At 47.8% G+C, this 20,748-nt stretch overlaps 1 protein-coding gene across 1 annotated transcript in view; it reads right to left on the bottom strand.

The window, feature by feature from the left end:
- Nucleotides 1–11,222: 11,222 nt before the first annotated feature.
- TNR (tenascin R) overlaps nucleotides 11,223–20,748 on the bottom strand; it is a 74,632-nt gene continuing 65,106 nt past the window's right edge. Inside the window, exons 18-22 of the mRNA XM_057427047.1 lie at nucleotides 17,722–17,873; nucleotides 16,667–16,763; nucleotides 15,709–15,870; nucleotides 13,948–14,111; nucleotides 11,223–13,497 (exon numbers count right to left, since the gene is read on the bottom strand). Of these exons, the coding sequence (XP_057283030.1) occupies nucleotides 13,378–13,497; nucleotides 13,948–14,111; nucleotides 15,709–15,870; nucleotides 16,667–16,763; nucleotides 17,722–17,873 (695 nt within the window). The 3' untranslated portion in view covers nucleotides 11,223–13,377. The remainder of the gene's footprint in view (nucleotides 13,498–13,947; nucleotides 14,112–15,708; nucleotides 15,871–16,666; nucleotides 16,764–17,721; nucleotides 17,874–20,748) is intronic.

The raw sequence follows: 20,748 nt of genomic DNA, 5'->3' as shown, positions 1-20,748 counted from the left end.
CCAGCTAACCTTCCTCCTTGCCGCTGCTCATCCGCTCGGCAGAGGCTCCCGGCGCCCGGAGGAAATGGGACGCCCTGTCCCGCCTCCCCGCCCCCGGCCCGGCCCCGCCGCCCGGCTGGCCCCACCTGGGGCTCCAGCTGCGGGCCACCGCTGCGGTCCCGCGTACACAGCCCCGAGGCTGCGCGGGGGGCGAGGGGCTCTCGGTGCTTTGCGGCCACGGGGTCGGCAGGCGCCCAGGAAACGCTGGCAAAGTCGGAGTTGTTTAGTCTAGGAAAGAAGGGGGGGGGGGGGGGGGGGGAGGCAGGCACCAAACCGGGCCTGAAATAGCCCAAAAGTTGCTGGGAAGAGGAGGGGAATAAAGCGTTTCCCCTCGCCGGGAAGGAGGCCTGGGCTTTGGTGCAGCAGAGGTTTCCCCAGAAGTTTTGAGGGTGGGGGAGGGCAGCAGTGGGGGTTCACAGGGGTGGTGATGCTGCTCTTGTTCTTGGGAGGCTTCTAAGGACAGGGTAGACCTCCATCTCCCAAAAAGCAGTGCCAGGACTGCCACCCTGTACCCCATCGCTGCCATGCAACCCTAATGCCCATACTCTGTCCTGGAACAGGGATGCTGAAGCCAAGCAGGAGGTGACTGAGCATCCCCACCGGAGGGGATGTCTGGGGCTACTCTCCCCTGTGCTCAGCACTCAGCAGTGTTACGGGTGCTTTGCACCCATGGAGATAATGAATGATGTTTGAACCTGAGGAAGGCAGTCCAAGTCATGCAGGATTTTGATATTTTCAAACACTGATTTTGGTTCCGTTCAGATTGCCACCCCCAGCTTTCACCTGTTGCTTTGTCTTCATCTTACTTATTTCTTATGTCTATGTGAGGGACACCCAAGAACTACCAGATCCTGGTTGCTTTCTAGTCCAGGGCTGAGCAGACTCCATGCAGGGTTACAGGGTTGACAGCTGGGCAAGCTGCAACTAGAAAAATATTTTGCTGGGATTTTTCTGTCCGGCTTGAATTTTTTTTTTGGATTGCAAAACCCCACACTCACCCTTCTTCATGCTCCAGAGCCAGTGGCCTGGCTTTTCAGCTTTGGTCTTGGTGCTAACTGGTTGAGCTGGCATAGCCAGGGCTGCTTGACCCTTCGAGGATGCTGGAAAACAGGCCTGTGCTTCTGGTGCCATGCCTTGGCAGCGCCAGCAGCAAGGCTGCAGTGGGAATATGAGGAAAGGGGGGCGGAGAGGAGGAATGGAGGCAAGCTGCCTGCCAGCCCCAGCTGCCTCCTATGCTTTCCTGCCTTCATCCTAATGCTGGGGCTGGACTGACACGAGACCCCAAGAAACGCATATTGCAGGCTACAGCTTGTGCCAGGTGCCTCCTTTGGCAAGGTGTTTATGTGCTGCAGGAAGTAGCAAACCCTTTTTACCTAAAGATCTACTATTTGTTAACACCAGGAAATTTTTCCTTGGTTTTATGCTACAGGATGGAGATCCCTGGGCTTTGCACCATGTTCGTGTCTCACCCCGTCTTTGCTCACCCATCCGAGCTCTCCCTCCCTCTCTGAACTGCATCAGTTCCCTTTTTTGCAGGTACCCTGTGAAAACACCCTTCCCAGGGCATGCAGGAGCTACCTGGATGTTGGCAGTCACCCAGGGGATGCACAGCCACTCTACAGCACCCGATAGCATAACATCACCTTTGAAACAACTCTAGTAGGGCTGCCTGGAAATACTTATTATTAGAGGTCTCCAAGGCTGAGTGTGGCCAGAGGCATCAGGTGTGGGGGTACCCATTCCCAGGACTGAGGAGGATGAAAGCCCTGCCTGTCCCCAGCGATGCTGTTTCCACGGTAGCTAGGAGGTTTGCTTTGTTCCCTGGGCAAACGCCCCACTGGGACTCGGTGCTTTCTTGTCACTAATTTCATTTGGCCTTTCCAAGGGTGGAGCTGCTGGTCTGGGCACTTTCTCCAGCTTTTTGGGGGCCCCTCTGAGCAAGGTGCTCTGAGCACCCGCTTGGCTTCAGGTGGGAACATTGTGATGATGTGGGGGAGCTGGTGGGCACTGATAATTCTGCCCTCAGCATTTAAACCTCTCATGGTGCTACTACCCATAAAGGAGAGTCTTGATGCCATCAAGTGTAGCGATACCATTAAACTGAGTTGGGAAGCATTGGATAGACTTAAAGAAACTTAGAATTAATGCAAGAATATACAAATACAGTCAGTCAGTCCATGTCTCTGTCTAGCCCGACATTCTCTACCCCATAGGAGATGCTTTGAAAGAATCTAAACACCATTTGATGCTTGACTCTGTGGATGTCTCCTGCCACAAGGAATTCCATGGCTCTTTCATATGTGGTGTGGAAAAAACGTACATTTGAGGGGAAAGTTGAACCTGCCACCTCCTAGTTTTGTTTGGCATCCAGCGTATCTGGGCTCTAAGGGATTGTGCTTTGTTTTTCAGAAACTTTAATGGGTGAGAGGAAGCCGTGACTCAGCTGCTGATGAATCACTGCTGCTCCAGATTACATGTCTCTCTGCTTACTGGTGCCCCTCAAGCACAGGATCTGAGTAAGCCCATGCTGGATAAGCTCCTTTCAGATCATGGGATGTTGGTCTGAGCCCAGGCCTAGGACCATATGGAAATCAAATCCCCCCCTCCAGCCCCTATTTTCCATCTATCTTTCCCAAATTCTTTATTTTCATGTGAGATCAAGTCTTTCTGATGCCATAAAGGCCCCCTGATAACTTCCATTTTGTCTGAGATTCCCTCAACCCTTAATTTTATTTGGAAAACATTACTAATTTGATACTGAAAACAGAAACACCCTTTTGTTCCCCCTTATTTCATTAGATTCAGCTGATTTATTTACCTGTTTGCCCAATTACACAGCTGGGAGCTTCACTCCTGCCTTCATAACACCCATCTGGTACCTAGGGACTGTATATTGGGGTATTTCTTGGTGTGGTGGGATGGAAGGCGATGCGAAGTGACTGCAAACATTCTCCCACCTTTCTTTCTCAGCTGCTTGCTCTGCTCTCTGGCTATGATTTCTGTTTGCAGATGCTAGCCTGACTTAAAGTAAGCAATGGAAAACTCTGCTCCCGGGGAAACATTCCTCTCATTTTTCCCCCACGCTTCTGCCTTCTCCCCTCCCTCTCCCCCTCCCACAAAAAAAGCATGCAGTTCAAACACCAAAAATAAAGCGTGCCTGGTCGTGGGCTGGATAAAAATAGCAGCCCTTGGTATTTACTGTAGCAGCAGTAATGGGTTTTCTGGCTTCAGAGGAGAATGGAGAGGCAGAAGTGGGATGGTGATGCTTTGGTGGTGTGGAGGACAAGCACTGAGCTGGTAGTTTTAGCGGCTAGCAGGCTCCATGACAGCTGTTTCATCCCCTCTTCTCCCTCAGTTGGTGCGTACTGGGCTCTGGGAAGGGGGGAGTCCCAGGGGTGGGTTGGAGTCAGGTGTCCCAGTCCCACCCTTGTCCCACCTTTCAATGTGCTGGTTTGGGGCTGCCTGGGGCTCAGTCCTGCATGGGCAGTGACGGGGGAAAGGCTGCTCTTAGGGGACGTGCCCCCAAACTGGTGAAGCTTTTGGAGGTGTCTCTTCCTCACCCATCACGTGGGAGGCTTTGGGTGCAGCTGGCTTGCTCAGGTAGGTCTGGGTTTGCTGGAGCATCCCTCCCTGGGGTGTAGGGGAAAGAAAAAGCTGGGGTAGGGAGTGAGGTGGGGTTCTCAGGTGCATCCTCAAGTCCCGCTTGGTGTTTGTGTTGAGCAGAGATAGGTTTTGGGGACTTGTGTGTGTTTGTGGAGAGGAGGGAAGGGTGTGTGTCCCTGCTCAGAGCGCCTTTCGGTGTGTGCTGTTGGGCTTGGGAAGAAAGCAGTAGGGCTTTTTGTTAGTTTAAAGCTGATGATTGTTTTGTGTGTGTGAGCCTTAAGGAACTCCTTCCTGAGGAAATCCTACAGGCAGTGCTGGCCATGGGTGAGGGGACAGGAGATGTTCCAGGAGGTGAGGAAAGTGCCAGCGCCAGGCGAGTCCTGGCAGCATGACATAGTGCCTTCCCTTTTAGGAATGGCTCAAGGATCAGTTATGTGAAGGCCAGGGGATGGAAAACCTGTCAGTGAATGGGGGTGCTCTTTCTCTTGGCACAGAAATGGGGTCACTGATGCAATGTCTTGCTGTTACCTCTCAAGGGCTGGATTTGTGGAATGTGTGAGCCAAAGGCAGTGGAGTGGTGAGCTTGGGCACAGCCCTAGTGCCTCTGAGAGGCCCTGGTGCTCTGAGGACCAGCATGTGTTTTCAGTAGTAGGAAGTGATGGCTCATCCTCATCTCAGAGCAATCACTCCCAGGGGTTTTCCATGCTGGGTGGGTGTTGGATCTCATCTGCCAAGGTTGACTTCTAGGTGAAAAAACAGTTGTGCTGGCTGTCCCCTCAGTGCAGTCCTTCCTTTGGCTCAGCCCCACAATGCTGAGGCCACTCCCTGGTGCCCATCTGAGGCAGGTGGGGAGATCTGATTAATGAACTGTTTAATGATAAGCAGCTGGCAAATTATTATGACTTTAAAAATGTTTTTCTTACCCCTTTCCCTCCATAAGCCACTTCTATGGGGAAAAGCTGTTCTGAAGATCTCTGGTGAGCTGCTGTGGCTCAGGACCACATGTGGATTTTGGCTGATAGCACTGGAGCAGTTGGCTAAGGTGCATCCTTGTGCTGGAATGTTTTGTGCTGCCCTTGAGGCTTTGCTCCTGCCTGGCCGTGGGGACTATTTGACCCTTGCTCTTCATGGTTCAAAGTCTTCTTCATCCTTATCTTGTTTGCTAACAGGTGAGGTGGGAGGATGCAGCTGGGTACTGGGGCTTGGCCAGAACAACTTGGTGGGGGCTTACCCACCCCTTGGGGGGAACTGAGAGCGGAATGCAAATTGTGGTGGGTGAAAGAGGAAAAACACACCAAAGCCTTTCTCCTGGGAGTGTTTTACCTCTTTCTGCCCCCTGCGAGGGAGAGCAGGTTCCTTTGGAGGGCGAAGCACCCTCAGGCAGGGGGGAGAGGCAGCCTTGGGTGGCAGGTGAAGAACTGATACAAGATGGTGAACAGACAGATGCTGGCTGCTTTCCACATGATTTGAGCACAGCAGAGGATGTGGGAGCAGGAGGAGGGCCAGAATCTGTCCTCAGGAGCAGGGGAATGCTGGCTGCCACTGATGCTTCTCCAGCCCTGTCCCCTCTAATGCTCCTCTCCTAGATGCCCATTTCTAGAGCCTTCTCCTGAAATCCTTAGAGGGAGAGTTCCCAACTTCATCCTGCCCTTCTCTCAGTCTTGGGTAGGATATTTCTCATAAACATTTGGAGAGTTACTTCCTTCAAACCCCTTTTTTGTTGAGATGTCACCAAACAGAGGAAACAGCATGGGGACAAGTGGCTGTTGTGGTGAACAGAAACAGCTTGCGCTCCTGCCAGCATCCTGATGTGTTCTGCAGCCATGCTGGGCTCTCATGCTTGCAGAGGAGTAACACCAGGGAGACAGTGTCGCTGGGAGCTAGAGGATTAGCCATGCTGCTGGGAATGAGCATGCTTATACATTGCATGGTGCATGCTATAGGAGGGCTACACACCTCTAACAGCCCTACCAACAGCAGAAAGCAATCCAAAATACTGGGAGGGAGGGAATTGTCACTATAAGAAGGCTCTAATGACAGCTAGGATCTTCCCTCAAATACAATGTATATAATGTAGCATTTCTTTTTTCTTTTTTTGATGGGGAAAATTGTTGAAATATGTCAGCAGCAGAAAAATCTCTGCATGTTGAGGCTATAGTAAGGGAAGGGGGAATAGCCTGTGGGCTGTTATTCACAGTGCTTCTCAAGCCAGGAAAGGGGATAAATCAATGAAATTTAAAAGCCCTGTGTTTAGATTTGATTAAAGAGATTTTTGATTTTTTTTACACTCTACATAATTAAGCTTTAGGGCTTTTAGCCACAGGAGTTGGAAATACAAAAATGGGTATGAGGGTTTTAAAGAGATGATAAGCACATCCAGGCTTACAAGGGGGAATTAAATGCTAAGGATGTTAAAGGTGGTGCTATAAAAATTACATCCTGCAAGACATGAAGCAGCTGTGAATTCATGGGATGAGGATGCCCCTTCATCAACCTGCTCCAGCCTTGCTCCTGCAGGCATTGCATCTCCTCCTGCAGTGCTGCTTGTCCCTGGGTGGGCATTTCCCTTGTGCTTTTTTGGGCTGAGTTTCCAGGGTGTGTTGCTAAGAATGCGTTACTTAAGCTCCAGCTTTGGGACAGGTGCCCAGCACCCTTGCTGAGGACCTTTGTACACCCTCCTGATGTTTGCTGGTGGAACAAAGTTCCTGAGCATCACTCATGCAAGAACGGGACTTTGGTAAGAGGGATGTGATGAAATATCTCCGTACAAAGTGCAGCTTTGGGGGCTGGTGGTGCGATGCTCTGCAGTGGCTGGAAGTGCCTGAAGAGGAGTGTGGCTGCCCATAGTGTGACAGTGCTGCCTGCACAAAGCCTGGGCGCTCCTTAAAGAGGCTGGAAATATGAAATCTCACCATGTGTGATAGTGCAGGGCCATGCCTAAAGCAAACAGATGGCCCTGAGGTGTGCAAGGGCAGAGAGGGCCAGAGTGATGAGGGTGGTGGGCATCTGTGATGGGTGATAGGGCAGGAGCTCCCCAGAGGTTGGTGTGGGGGGCAAAACACCTCCCTGGCCTAAGTCAAAACTTGGAGTGTTTCGGAAAGAGCTTGTGCCAGCCCTCACCTCCGTCTCATCCCATCTGGAGCATGGAGTATAGCCATGGCTCTGATTCTGGGAAGTGAGTTCTGGTCCAGAAGGATGGTGCAACTTCACATACACCTCTCTGCTCTGACACCAACCACTGAGTGGTGCGTGCCTACTTCTCATGTCTGGTTATTGCAATGGGAATGCTGTGTTTCCTCCAGACGGGCTTTTTTTGGTGTGCTCTGCAGGTAATAGAGGTCCTGGGGACCCCATTTGACCCCAGATGTGCTGAATGGGGTGTACAGTGGAGGGCATTTGCCTTCTCTAAGGACCACAAATGAAACCCACTGTGTTGAGTCAACTGTTTGGAAAAACATGGTGAGAATAGGATAAGCACTGGTGAAGGCAGCCTTTCCTTCCCATCCCAAACCTACCTCCATCCATTGTCTCCTCTGAGCACAGGAGAGAGCCCCTGGGCTTGCCTGAAGAGTCTCCCATGCACTGACTCCCTTCAGACCTGAGAAAGTTCATTTAATCCGGATGGTTGAGTCCATCAGGCTTGGCTTTGTGCTGTGTTGGTGGCCATGGCCGAGGTGGGGGATACCCAGAGTCACAACTTCCTTTTTCTTTATTTTTTATCTCTCGAATTGAAGCACAAAGGAGAAGTTGAGGTTGAGAAGCTGCTGCAGAACAAATTTCCCTGTTTTGTCTCTCTCTGAAATTAAATTTAGAAAATATTGAAGCAGTCTGGCAAAAGAGCTTCTTTCGGGCTTTCTCATCCTGCCTGGCTACGTGTCAAACATGAAGACTTAAGACGAGGAGGTCTAAATAAAGTCTGTATGTGAAACAAGAGGAGACTTTCAAAATCCTCTGAAATTCATACTTGTCTCAGAGATTTTTGATAAATCAATGTTGGGTTGTTTTTTTTTTTTCCTCATTTTTTTTCCACTGGGAGCATGTTCTGCTGGAAATAGCCTTGAAATTTGGTTTTTGGTGGGTTTTCCAACTTGCTGGGAACAGATTGCTGTCTGAATCATTAGAACTACTTCAACTGAAGACTTTGGGGTTGTTTCACTTTGCTCCTGAGCATTTACACTGCGGCTTTGCTTTCTCTGGCTGCAAACTGCTGAGCTTCTGGGAGCAGCTAAATTTATTAACAAAATATGGTTTGCTGGGCTGAGGCCAAAGCACAGCTCCCTGCCTTACAGGGGTTAAAGGACCGGCCACGCTGACCTGACTTTGTGGTCACTTACTGTCATTTTAACAGCATAACTCCTCCTTGGGAGCCTCTCCTCTGACCTGCTGCCTAAGGCAGCCCTAGGGTCAGATGAGATTGCTCAGGGCTCTCTCCAGCCTGATCTCAAGCACCTCCAATGCTGGGCTGTCTCCAGAGTTTCCACTCTCTGTTTTCTTATCCCATTGCATGTGCTCTGTCTCTCAGCTGCTCTGCTCCTCCCAGTTCGTGTTTCTTGGCATGTTTTACAATAGAGCAATGTGCTCTCTTCCAGCTGCTGCTGGGCTGTCTCGGTTGTGCAACACCTTGCAACTCGGCTGCAAACTTCACAGCAAAAACCAATCTTCTGTGGCCAGCTGCTTTGGATGCAAAAGTATCTAAGCTCCACCAGGGCAGGGCATGCCCTTGCAGGAGAGTGAGAGCATGCAAATCCCTGCTAATGAGCCCCCCATGCTCCTTCTCCCATGGGACAAATGAGGATTAGGGGCAGGAGGTGCACATCCCCACTTGGTGTGAGGTCAGGGCTGCAATGCTGCTGAGCTTGGATGCACCAGGACCTGTCTCCCACCCCGCTTCTAGACAGGCACACAGCTCACTCCTTCGGTATCTTTTATTAATGTATAGAAAATGCATTAAAAAAAGGAACTATACATAGCCTAAGAGCGGTCAGGACTAAAAATACTAGTTAACAATGGTTAACAAGCGTCAATCCCATTCTCCGAGCTACGTTTTTATTACAAGGTGGGGAGAATTAATATATTATTTATTTATATTATTAATTTTATTTATGCATTAATTTTCTTTTATCTTCCCCCTCATTTAGTTACATTGGTTTGTGTTTGAGTCCATCAGAACCTGTCAAAGGGATTTTGTTGCCTTTGTTCTTCCTTCTTGTTTATGGGTTTTAATTTTTTTTAAATAATAAGCGCAATTCCAGGGTACCACCTGTGCACAGGGGGCTGCTTGTTTGTTGGTTTAGGTCTTTGTGTCACCATCCTCTGAGAAACCACTGACACAAGGAGAGCTGCAGGCAGGTACCAAGGTGGGTCTGGGCATCAGCTTCTCCCCAGGGAAGAGCCTTTCCCTTTCCCTCTCCCTAACCTCAAACCTCCACCCTGGAAGGGGCAAGGAGCTGCCAACACCATCTGAGCACCATCAGGTTTAAGGAAGGGGGAAGGTGACTCTGGAGGGTACTGATGGTCCCCAAGGGGCTTGGGTGGGTTTGGTGGTCATCCGAGGATGCTTGGTTGACAGAAACAGGGATGGTCTTCTCTCTTGGCCCCAGGACAGAGCATGGGTGTAGGGTGTAGGCATGAATTAAAGGGGTTTTGGGGTGAGAGCTCTTTGCTGGCAGTGTCTGGTAAGGTCAAAGCTTGTGGGTATTGCTGGGGGGGGCACAGGGCAAGGGGAACGTGGTCACCCCAGGGTGTGATGGTGGGGACATACCAGGAGGGAGGCTCTGGGTCTGGATGAAGGGCACATGCTGGCATGGAGGTGATGGACCAGGCAGGTATTTTGGCTTCTGCTGTATTTTGACAAGCCATTCTAAGCCTGTCCACAGCAGGGGCCACTGCACTGTAGGGACCACGGCCCAAACCCTCACATGCTGCACCACTGCGGATGAAGGCTACAGTGAGCTCTGCCTTCATCACCCCAACACTTTACCTGGGGTAAGCAACACTTTGGGAAAGAGTTAAGAGGTTGGGACAAGAGTGTGTTTACACAGATACTACACTTTGAGACGCCCATGGTAAAGTAATGCAAAGATAAGGAGTAGAAGCAAAGGCTTTTCCACAACCTTTGCGGGGGTACTCTTCCAGCATCATCCTGCCAAAACCCAGATACCTTTGGGGAGGGCTTGGCCTTTCTCCTGTCCCAAATGATTCTTGTATAAATTCTTTCTTAAGGATGACTTTACTAAAAGCAGCTTTTCTTTTCAGGATGTTTTGGTTTTTTTCTTTGGTTATGTTTTAGTGCAGTGGAAGGTGAGCTTGGAGGTCTGGCAGGAATGAAACAGAGTGGAATCAAAACTGGGCAAGAGATGAGAAAGCCCCTTGGTGTTTCCTTCCAGGATTTTGAGGTTAGAGGTAAGAGACATCTTTGAAAGGTTGAGAGGATCCTAGGCACACGTAGTGGGTGAATGACCGTACATGCTTTTCCTGCCTGATGTGATGAGAGATGGCATTTTGCAGTGGACAGTGTGATTTGGGTGATGGCTTCAGGTTCCCTTTCAGGCTCTGGGGCAAGCCTGGGCCATATGAGCTGGATGGCAGAGAAGCCACCAGAGCCCAGTGATGGTTCAGGTGCTGGAGCCAAAGTCTCTTGAGATAAGCACCACACAGGACCCTGGCTTAGTTTCTGGGAATTTCAGGCCTGTTGCCAAGACTTCATTCTCAATGCTGTGCTGATGGAGGACAGGGCCAAACTTGGTCTGTTTGAGAATGAATTCAGAAAAAGGGCTTGCCCAACCAGTGATGGAGGGTGAAGAGAGACTGTACTTAATCATTACCTGGCCATTCTGTAGCATCAACATTAAGCATAAATTTGCTTGAAACCTCTGCCAGGAGCTTTGTTAGAAAAAAAAATATCATCAGGCAGTGATGAAAAATAAATTGCTGGAAAATTGTATCTTGTTTATGGACAGTGTACATGAGGGACAATGGCCCAAATGACTGGGTTGTTGTAGCTGATTTTGTGCCTCGGCTTGGGTTACATTGTCAGTAGGAGAAAGCCATAACATGGAGAAGACTTTCCTTTAAAAAATTTTAGCAACTGTGTTTCATCAGTGTAATGGAAAGGCAGCACTCTGGTACCATGTGTGAGATCAGAGACCTGCATCGGTATATAATGGCACCAGAAGGTCAGATGTTATCTCCAAGAGCATCCTTCAGACTGAAAAATTAAGTTGTGTCAACTGGGCCCTTTCATTCTAGTTACTGGACTTATAAAAGGATGACAGATATGAGCAAGGAGGAAGAGATACATGTCAGTAAATCTATTTAGAGATGAATCAGCCTTTTTGAGGATCTTCTTTTGAATGTCCTGGAAAAGCTTGGCATGTTTTGATTTTCTATTTGACTCATACTTTTTAAAAGAGGTTTCTTGCCTTCAACTTGATTGCAAATGATGAGCTCCTGTGTTTCCACTGATGTATCTTTCTTTCATCTGGGTAGGTAAGCAAACAGCACCATCCGAGACCAGCGATGAATGCCATCCACTGCCAATGTCTGCTTCTAGTTATAACCACTACACTGTAGTGTAACCACTACACTGTAGTACTTCTGTTAAGACACTTCTTCCCTATAAACTGTTAGCGATGTTGGGAAAAATATTACTCTGCTGGTCTACTGGGTGCTTCATAGGTTTTACTGAGTTCCATTGCTTCTTGTTGGCTTTTGGATATGAAACAGGACAGGCTGCTCAGGAGGCCTGGTATGCTGCCATGTGTGACACTGGCCATGTCCTGCAAGAGATCCTATTATCTGTAGCCTCTCTGACTGACCTGTTCCTCAACTGGTTGGCTTGTTGCATGATTTGATGCTGATGGAAAGTGAGATGTCTCATTTACATACGAGATGTTGCTGAGCTACAACATTCTTCCTCCTGGTCAGACTGCAGCTTGTAAGCTGACTACTTGAAAGGCTGCACCCTCTATCTAATCATGACCTTGGAGTTAGCTATGATTTTGTGTGCCAGCAGATGGCATAGACAAGGATGCTGCTTTTCCCCCTTAATGCCCTTCTTCAGCTTTGCAGCCATGGTGAGTAATGTCAGAAAATCCAGGAGCATGGCCGTGAAAGAGACACTGGCCTGAATTATAAGCTACTGCAAAGATGCCTTTATGTTGCCATCTGGAAGATGTTTCTTGAGACAAAGCAGCTTCAGTTGGATAAAATCAAAAAGCAGTGTTTAGCATTTGTATTGCTCCCTCCGCTGTGAACCCAGTGATGAGCTGCATTGTTCTTGGATGTGGGGATAGGTTCCTTCTCTGAGACCAGGCCAGTGACAATGCCCAGCATTGTTCAGAGTCCTTGGCAGAGGGGTGACTCCAGCACAGTTGTCGTTTGGGCTATGTGTCGGTGGTGTCAATGACAACAGAGTGCAGCCAGAGCTATCTGAAGGGTCCATCTTCTTAAGACAGGAGAAGTTAGGGATGGCAGGAGCGAACTCTTGAAGTGCTCCAGAATGGATAGACCAAGCATTCCTTCCAGAAGGGGAAATAGTTGATTTCCCATTAAAGAGGTGGTGATACCAAGGCACTGAGATTGGTGTCTTTCTTGTGATGGTGGCAAAGAGGGATGGTTTGGGGAGAGGGAAGAGAATAGGCATTTCTTAGCTTGCGCTTGTCTTCTGTAGGCTGCATCATCATCCTTCCCTGTGTGCATGGAGGACCCTGAACAAGAGCACCTGAGCTGTGTCAGCTGCTAGCTTCAGGCTGGGCTGCAGTTGTGATACCTCTTTTCGTTGCTGTTTCTTCTCTGAGTCTCCTTGGTCTGGGACCACTGACCTCAGTGACAGACAGTGTGGTGAAATGTCAAAATAGCAGAGGAAATGGGCCCTAGACTTCAAGACCTAATTTGACTCTTTTCTTCTTCATGAAGCTCAGCATAACCCAGGCAGTTGTCATGCACCTGGGGTGGGATGAGTTCAGCTCAGAGTGGATGATGCAGGTTGGTGCTGGTGGAGCAGCTCTTGTTCCCCTAGGCTCCATGTACATGAAGATGGCTTTGGCTGTGGTGGGGCCAACATTTGGGATGTGGGCTTTCTAAAGTTTCCCTGCTTACGCAGATGTTCACCAAACCCTCCTGTGTGATTTGTGAAAACTGGGAACGAGATGAGCCTTGTGTTGGCTTATCCTCTTTTTGTCTCCATGTGTACAGTGCCTGCAAGTAGGGGAGGGATGACCAGGCTGGAAGGAGAGACAGGCCTCTGCCTGTTGGAAGAGTTGGTGTCTGCAGGATAGCTTGAAGCCTGGGACCTCCCTGTCAGGAGGGGACAGGGAGGCAGGAAGAGGATGGGTGTCCCTGGCCATGACTGGGGTGCCAAAGGTCCCTGTGGGGAAGGTTTCTGCCATGAGCCCCATGCCGGACATTTCTAACAGGGTTTGCTGGGGATTTCTATGTCTTTTAAAAAAATATCAAAAAATCTGTCTGTCTCTTTCTCTCTCTTCTTGTGTTAAGGGTCAGAGTACTGGGGTAGGGAGACTGGAAATTTGGTATTTCTCTGGGAAAGATGCAAAGCAATGAGGTCTTTCCTTTCCCACAGCCTTTGCTTGTGCCATGGTTCCCTCCAGCACTCGTGAGGGGCAGGTTGCTATCTCAGATGAATGAGTAGTAAATTCCCCCCCTTTTCATATTATAAAATACAAACAAATGACAGAAAAGGTCAGATGGTGGAAGGCAGGAGGGGGTTCAGCTCCCTCAGAGCTGTAGGGATCGTCGCTTCTTCCCAGAGATGTTACGGTGGTTGTAAGGTCGCATCTTCATTTCCACAAAGGGGATAGAGAACTCGTGGCCTTTCCAATGGTACCAGTTAATCCCCTGGTAGGAGGGAGAGAAAGGCATAGGGTAAAGAAAAATCCAAACAAGAAACTAGAGTGGGATAGGAAGGAAACAAAGTTGACTGCTACAAAAAAGCCAGAAGGAAGAACTTGCTACAGCAGGAGGAAGCATTGCTGCTGCTATGGCTTGATTGTTTTTTCCCACTGTTCAAAGGCTCCTGATCAAATTCAATGCTTTTTTCTTCTTTTTAATATAATGTAATAAGGTGCCACAGTAAATGACCATGGCAGCCAGCGTGAAGCATGAAGCATCAGCCTAAATGACTTGAAGGTGGTCCCCTTTGCTTCAGCTGGTGTGGGGTCACCCCACCAGTGCACCTAACCCTGGTGCACTAACCACACAGCCTCAGCTCTAGCCTAGGCTTCCTGTTGTTCTTGGTCGTACCCCTAGAAGAAATGCTGAGGACTTTCAGCCCAGCTCTGCCCTTACCTGACTGTGCCGGGACTCTCCGTACTTGCCATTGAGGTTGGTGCGGTGGCAGTTCTTGTACCACCAGGCCCCTTTGTAGGACATGGCACAGTTGGTCACAGCGACATCATTGTCCCTGTCCTTGGTGGAGAAGGGGCGACCCTGGTGATAGGTGAGGGAGTCCCCTGTGGAAAGACGTGATGTTGGATATGATGGAGCCCAAATCATCTGGTCTTTTCACAAGGAAATCAGGATATTCTGTTATCTGTGGCAGCCTCCCAATCAACAGCTCAAGCAGTTGATGGTCTTGAATAATATTAACTGGAATTGCTCACAGTTGTTCATCTGAGGTCCTCTGCTGTCGGTTTAGGATCAGTACAGTCCATAGCAAATCTTAGATGGTGCTTGGGCTTGGAAGATAAAATGCCATATGGGTTTGAATCTGAATTTCAGTGCTTCAGAACTGAATTAAAACCTAGATTTGGGCATCCCTGATTCCCTGAAACCTGTCTCTACTTCAAGATGCTTTCAGTCTCCTTGCCTCCTGTTAGCCCGAGGAAATTTTTCTCCTGAAGGAGATCAAGAATTTGTCTCTTGAACCAAGATGCTTGGCATTCTTTTCTCTCTTTGCATAAGGAGAAGAGGCTTTTGGAAGATGTGTGATGTTTTACACCAAACACACCAGCCTCATCTCACCTCCTTACTAAGGAATAAGAGAGCTGTTTTGGGGTGAAAGAAGAGCTGAAGTGAAATATGGTCATTGTTACAATTGAGTGATGTAGTTACAGGAGGCATTCTTAATATGCTCCTTGGTGGTCGCTAAGAAAATATGAAGTGGATCCATGCTAGGTGTGTGCAGTCCAGCTGCCAAGAGGTATGCTAGGAAACCTCTCATCAATGAACCATATGGCAAGTCTTGGCTCCCTTTGCTCAATGTGGAGTAGAAGCTCCTTGCTTGGACAGTTAGAAGAAGAGCTTGCATAGGGAAGGGAAGGCACTGATGTCTGCAGCACTGTTATTGGCATTTTTGGCAACAGGTTGGCTGACTTTTGCCCTGGGACTTAAGGTCAGAGCAAGTGCTGTGTTGCATGCAACCAAGATCTCTGTCACTTCTCTTCCAGTGACAACTACCAGGTATTGTAGACCAAAATTCCTACATTTTATATGGTATGGGTTTCCTTGTTAAGTACATGAAGTACATGGTGAAGTTTTATCTGGATCATGGAGGCTTGCAGTGGGCATGTGTATCCCAGTTAAAGGGGCTGAAGCTGTACCCCTCTCTCCTACTTGGGGAGGAAACGACTGTACCCTCACTCCATCAATCACCCATCACCCACTGTTTTCTGGTTGGCAAAGCCTAGCACTGCAGGTGTGACAGTGTCCTTGCAAAACTAGCCAGTGTTCGGCCCCTGCATGAGGAAATGATGCAGAGGATTTCAGATTTTTTCCATTGCTGAGAGAAGGCAATAAATACACCCTCCAGCATGGCATCAATAGCGAGCTGCAGTTATTGCCAAGCAAGATGACACCTCTGACGACTGACCTGTTTAGTTGAACAGCAATGCCTCTGATATTAAATATCTAATCCCCAATGGAAAATTCCGTGTCCTTAGTGTGATTTATCAGCCTGGTTTACATGATGGACTGCAGGAAGCCAGAAAGGGCTGTTAGTTTGTGTCTTGTTGCTCCAGAAAAATAACATTTGGTGTTGGGATTTTCTTTACAGTTTCAGACCCACCAGTTGCAGGATTCACCTGCTATGTGGTAGCAATAAGGTTGTACCTGAAGTGCCATTGTAGTCCCCAATTCGCAGCTTGTACAGGCTCCTGGAGTCCCCAATGGAGAACTTGTCGTAGTAGGCATATGCTGCCTCCTGGCCGTCCCTCATGTCTATGCGCAACTCATAGCGCCCTTGGGACGTGATCTTGTGGATGTTGTCCAAACCTGGTGAGACAAGCAGTGAGACACCCAGTAAGACCTGGTTCCTGGATCTATTCCATGAGCAAACAAAACTCTAGGCAAATAAAACAGCTCTGGGAAATGAGAACATGGAAAGTAGCCAAAGATCAACAGCACTTCTGGTTAAGTCTTTGCCTTTCTTGGCAATGGTGGGGTCTGAGCTCTCTGTCCCCACTCAAGCTTCACCTCCCCATGGCTATGAGAATTGGGTTCAAGGTCTAGCTTCAGCTTTCTACACGCTGCTGAAGCTGGGGGCATTCAGCTGTGGAGCCCTGGTGCTTCTCATATTGCTGTTTAACTCCCATATAAGGCAGAGTGTGTTTATGCTGCAGAGCTGGCCTTGGCTCATGCTTGGGCTTTGGGAGAGCACACTCCATTTCAGAGATGTGCTGGGTATCCCAGTCATGCCTTTCCTACGTTCTCTAGGCAACTGGTTTGCTGGCTAAGGCTAGGTGAGGTCCATGAGCCACGGATGCCACCAATGCAACCTGTAGTCATCTGAAGGAGGATGATGGGTTTTGGTCCATGAAAACTCACAGCATCCCCCCTTCTCTCCTAGAGAAGCAAATTAGGGAGCTGCTGGCCTTAAAAATGCACTGTTAAGTGGTGTGCCTATGAGTGACTTTCTAATGTGAACGAGAGGGAATGAATGGAAGGAAAACTCTAAGGAAGAGCATAGACGAGTGGGATGAAAGGCAGGGAGCCAATATGGGTGAGCAGCATGGTGCACAGGGATCTCAGGTTTGATGTGTCAATAAAAGACAGCTGGTAAAGGTCATACCCAGCCAAAACTCATCTTCCAGGTTTCCAAAACCAACCCGGTAATCTGCCCATTTCCGGAAGAAATCCGTCAGCCCATTCTGCCGCCTCTGGAAGACCTGCAGTGGAGGAAAGCCAGGGGAAGAACAGTGTGAAGGAGAGGAGGGACACCTTCACCAGGCTTTGGACGCACAAAATAAAGACAATACTTTGTCCTTCTGTTGCGCCTTTCAGGGGAGAAAATTGCAATGCCAATACAGTTAGGGTTCATTGTAGCTATGCAGTTAATTCATGTGCAGACGGAGAAACTGAAGAGATGTTAGATGATATTCAAGGCAAATCAATGTTATAATAGGAAGGAATCAGCCTTCAAGCTTTCTGCTCTGTGCAAAGCATGGTGCTTCTGGTTTCATGATTCTGCTTTCAGCTGGCTCTTTCTGTGATATTCAAGGGGATGCACTGATGCAGAGTGATATGGAGGAAAATTTGCTGGCTAAAATAACATCCATGCTAGAAATCAGCATTTGAGAAAGCCCTTTTTTTTTTTTTTTGTTTTGGCTATACATCTAGTGCAGTTTTGTGTAGTGCATGTAAATAAGCATTTGAGATGAATAAAATCAAAGCACCAGAGCACTATTTACTTATGCTGTCAGTCCATCTATGTCAAGACAAGCAGTTTTTGTGCAATTTGAAAGCCAAACAAGCATTTGCTTCTAAAATGCTCTGTGCGGACTCAATTGGGGTGATGCCTGACACCCTTCTACTGCAGGCAGTGTGAATCATTCCCTGTGAAAGCTACCGGCCATTAATTTCATTTCTAGAACAATAAATCAGCTTCACTCTCAGATTGTGCTCTCCAGAAGCACTGCAAACATGTCAAATAAATCAAAGGGCATTTCTCCAAGAGTAACTATTATTACTGGAGCGTGGGCCATTCCTTATGTCGTGGGAAATGAAGCGTGTGATATTAAGCCTGCTGTCATTCCCACGCAGTGTGGTGCTTGGCTGTGCCGGTAGGATGGGGCTTGGTTACTTTGTGATGGGTACAATGTGTAGGACAACTGCAAGGCTACTCACAATCCATCCACCTCCATCAGTGGTCATGTCACAGTACACCTGAACTCGCTGGCTGAGCTCCCCATTGATGGAGATGGTGTACACACCACTCAGTGTGTCTCCGTTCATCAGGTGCTGGGCACAATCCTGAGGGTTAGCAAAGACACGGCCACCTGCAAGATTGAAAAAAAAAGAAGCAAAATTTAAGTGGAGCAACACCCTTTTGACATGGCTTGGGCCCTGCTAGTTATGATCCATGAAAGATCTAACTCGGCCTCTGCATCCCAAGTTATTCTGCAAGGTGGTGGGACTTCACATCTGCCAACAACATCAGACAATTTAGTGTAAAAAAGGAATGTGTGCATATCTGAATTTTTTTCCAATATGCCCTATATTGGGAAGGTGCATGGTAACATCACTACAAATGATGAAGGATGTCAATTCTTGGAGCATCTTTCTGCACTGTGCCTGAAACCCTGGAATTGAAGCTGGCAACTGCTTATTTAGACAGCTGTGAAAATACTGAAATCTGTTTTCCCCTCAGGATTGCCAACTCCAAACAAGATTTATGACTTTACTGATTCCAGGGGAATTTTTCTGATCCGTGCTTTTGAAAATTATGGTGGGCTTGAGCTGGGCTAATTGTTACTTGCAAACTGAGCAGGAATTAGGCTGTGCAAGATGCTGGAGATGGGCAGCTTGGCATTTGTGGCTATGCTCCAGGTGTCCTCTAGTGAAGAAACATCTCATTTGGGGATCAGAGTTTAAGACAGTCTTAACTGCAAGACCCCAGCAGTATTGGGATGTCAACTCTGTGTTCATTTTTTTCACATTTAATGCAAAAGGGGGAAATACGTAATTTTCTTTGCTGTTGGTGTGTATGGATGATGGAGTAAATGAGTGCAGGGCTAGCAATATAGATGTGGCTTTCAAGGCTGTCTTGGTTATACATTGAGGTGTGAATGATGCGCTGTGTGCATCTGTCACAACTGCGTGATACCACGTAGGACTAGGATACAGACCCTTGTCTGTTATTTCCCATCTGAGTGCATTCCCCCTACCTTTACCACCTGAAGACTTTAAGGTCATTGCTTTGTCCAAATGTGGAAGGTCCCTTATTTTTTACCATCTCTGCAGTCCGTAGCACAAGGTCTGGTGAGACAGCGTTTGCATTTTATAATATCCAGCAATGAAAACTGCTTCAAAGACAACCACTTCAGGCTCCCTTGAGCTCTTGTGGAGATTACTTGTTTCTTAATTTATATTCATATCTTTAAGAGCCAAGGAGACCTTGAAAGAAATTTCAAACCACTATAAATTATAAATACTGTATCTGTTTCTTCCTTTTGTCCCATTTGTATACAATTCCCTGAGAACCTTATGCAAACATGGAACAAAGAGGGCAAGCTATTAATATGTCAGAAGGAATGGAAGAACTCCAGGATGTGTATTGTGAGCAGAAAGAAGCAAAACAATTTAAATTAAGCTTTTTTTTCAATTATTTTTGTGGTGGTTTGTATTTTTTTGGGGGTGGGGGGGTGAGGGGGTGTGTTGGTTTGGTTTTGTTTTTTTTGTTTGTCTTCTCAAAGACAATCCCATATTCCCTGCAAGGTGCCCTGATACACTGCCATAGAAAAGTGAATCCCAGACCCTGATTCTTTGCTGAGGGATGCTGTCAATTGATCTCATTGCCTTGGTGATTGTTCCTGAGTGCTTCTGCCTCATGGATATATGGGAAAGTGGGGAGAAACTGGTGTCTTGCTGATGCCTATCTTAATCTTAAAAGGAAATTAAACCTGTATTTGGATGCTGCATCAGCTGTCAATGGTATCTCTAACACTGCTTAGGTCAGACATTTCTGTTCAATGGAAACAGTGCTCTCCTTGCCTGATGTGAGTGGGTTTCTGCTGCTTTATCCCATCTGAGAAGCCAGCCCCATGCAGCTTCATCCTTGATTCCGGAACAGCCTCAAAGATTATATGCATTTTCCCATCACCTGTCTGAATTTCACTGCCATTATGTGCCCATGTAAAAGACAAGAATAACAGGAAAGCTTGATCTGTAGATGCATTAGAGAAGAGCCTTTTTTTGTTGTTGTTGATGTACATCGTTTCTATTATCTCTTAAAAGCAGGTGAAGGGACCTTTGGATGTAACTGGGATAGGGAAGTGTATCTTCAGCAGGTTCAAAGAAAACTCTCTTAATTGAACTGGCAGTACAGATAGGATGAATTTTGGGGACACCATCTATAGGCTTCTTAGTGCTTTTAAAGCCCATGAGAAATGTAATTGGATTCAGCCCTGAACAAAATGCATTCTGTCTGTTAAGTGTCCTGGCCTAGCAAACCTTTTCAAAGACGGTGAGGGATGATATGCTTTGCATGGTTTCTAATGTGAACAGTTGCAAAGGGTAGGGGTAAAGGTGACATTTTCATGCAAGCTTCATTCTTTCAAGTGTAAGCACTATGTCTGTGAGGGTTGTGGTGTGGTGAATGCCCACTCTTTGATTTGGAAAGGAAACTGTTCCCCCCATTACCTTAGTGGATCATGACTTCTCTAGAATTAGAAGTGGGTGGAATAATGCAGTCAAATAACATCAGTGGGACCACACTTATGCAGATGTGTTGGCTCTGCTATGACTCCACTTATGGTGGTGGAGATGCACTTGCTTGATATTTCCAGGGATATCTCATCCCTGGAAATATTCAGGGTCAGATTGAACCAGGCTCTGAGCAATCTAATCTAGTTGAAGAAGTTCCTGCTCATTGCAAGGGGGTTGGGCCAAATGACCTTTGAAGGTCCTTTCCAAACCAAATTATTCTATGATTCTATGATATCTGTGAAAGATCAGACCATGTCCACAGCTTGGAGACACCAGCTGGGTCTCTCCTCAGTCACTTCAAGAGCACTGCTGAAACGTGTTGTTAACTTTTGTGGTGTGTCCTTCCTTCTTTTGCTTACAGGTGTGAGGAGGGCCCAGGGCAAGGCAAAGGGTCTGGTACAGGGTGCCTGGTTTGAAGCTCAAATCTCTGCCTTCAGCTGAGTCTTG

Source organism: Pezoporus wallicus, unplaced genomic scaffold (genome assembly GCF_028554395.1).
Source record: "Pezoporus wallicus isolate ANWC-B61680 ecotype Strahan unplaced genomic scaffold, APGP_CSIRO_Pwel_v1 scaffold_7107, whole genome shotgun sequence".
NCBI lineage: Eukaryota > Metazoa > Chordata > Aves > Psittaciformes > Psittacidae > Pezoporus > Pezoporus wallicus.
Note: the sequence above shows the minus strand (reverse complement) of the source record. Positions and strands in the feature narration are given on the sequence as shown.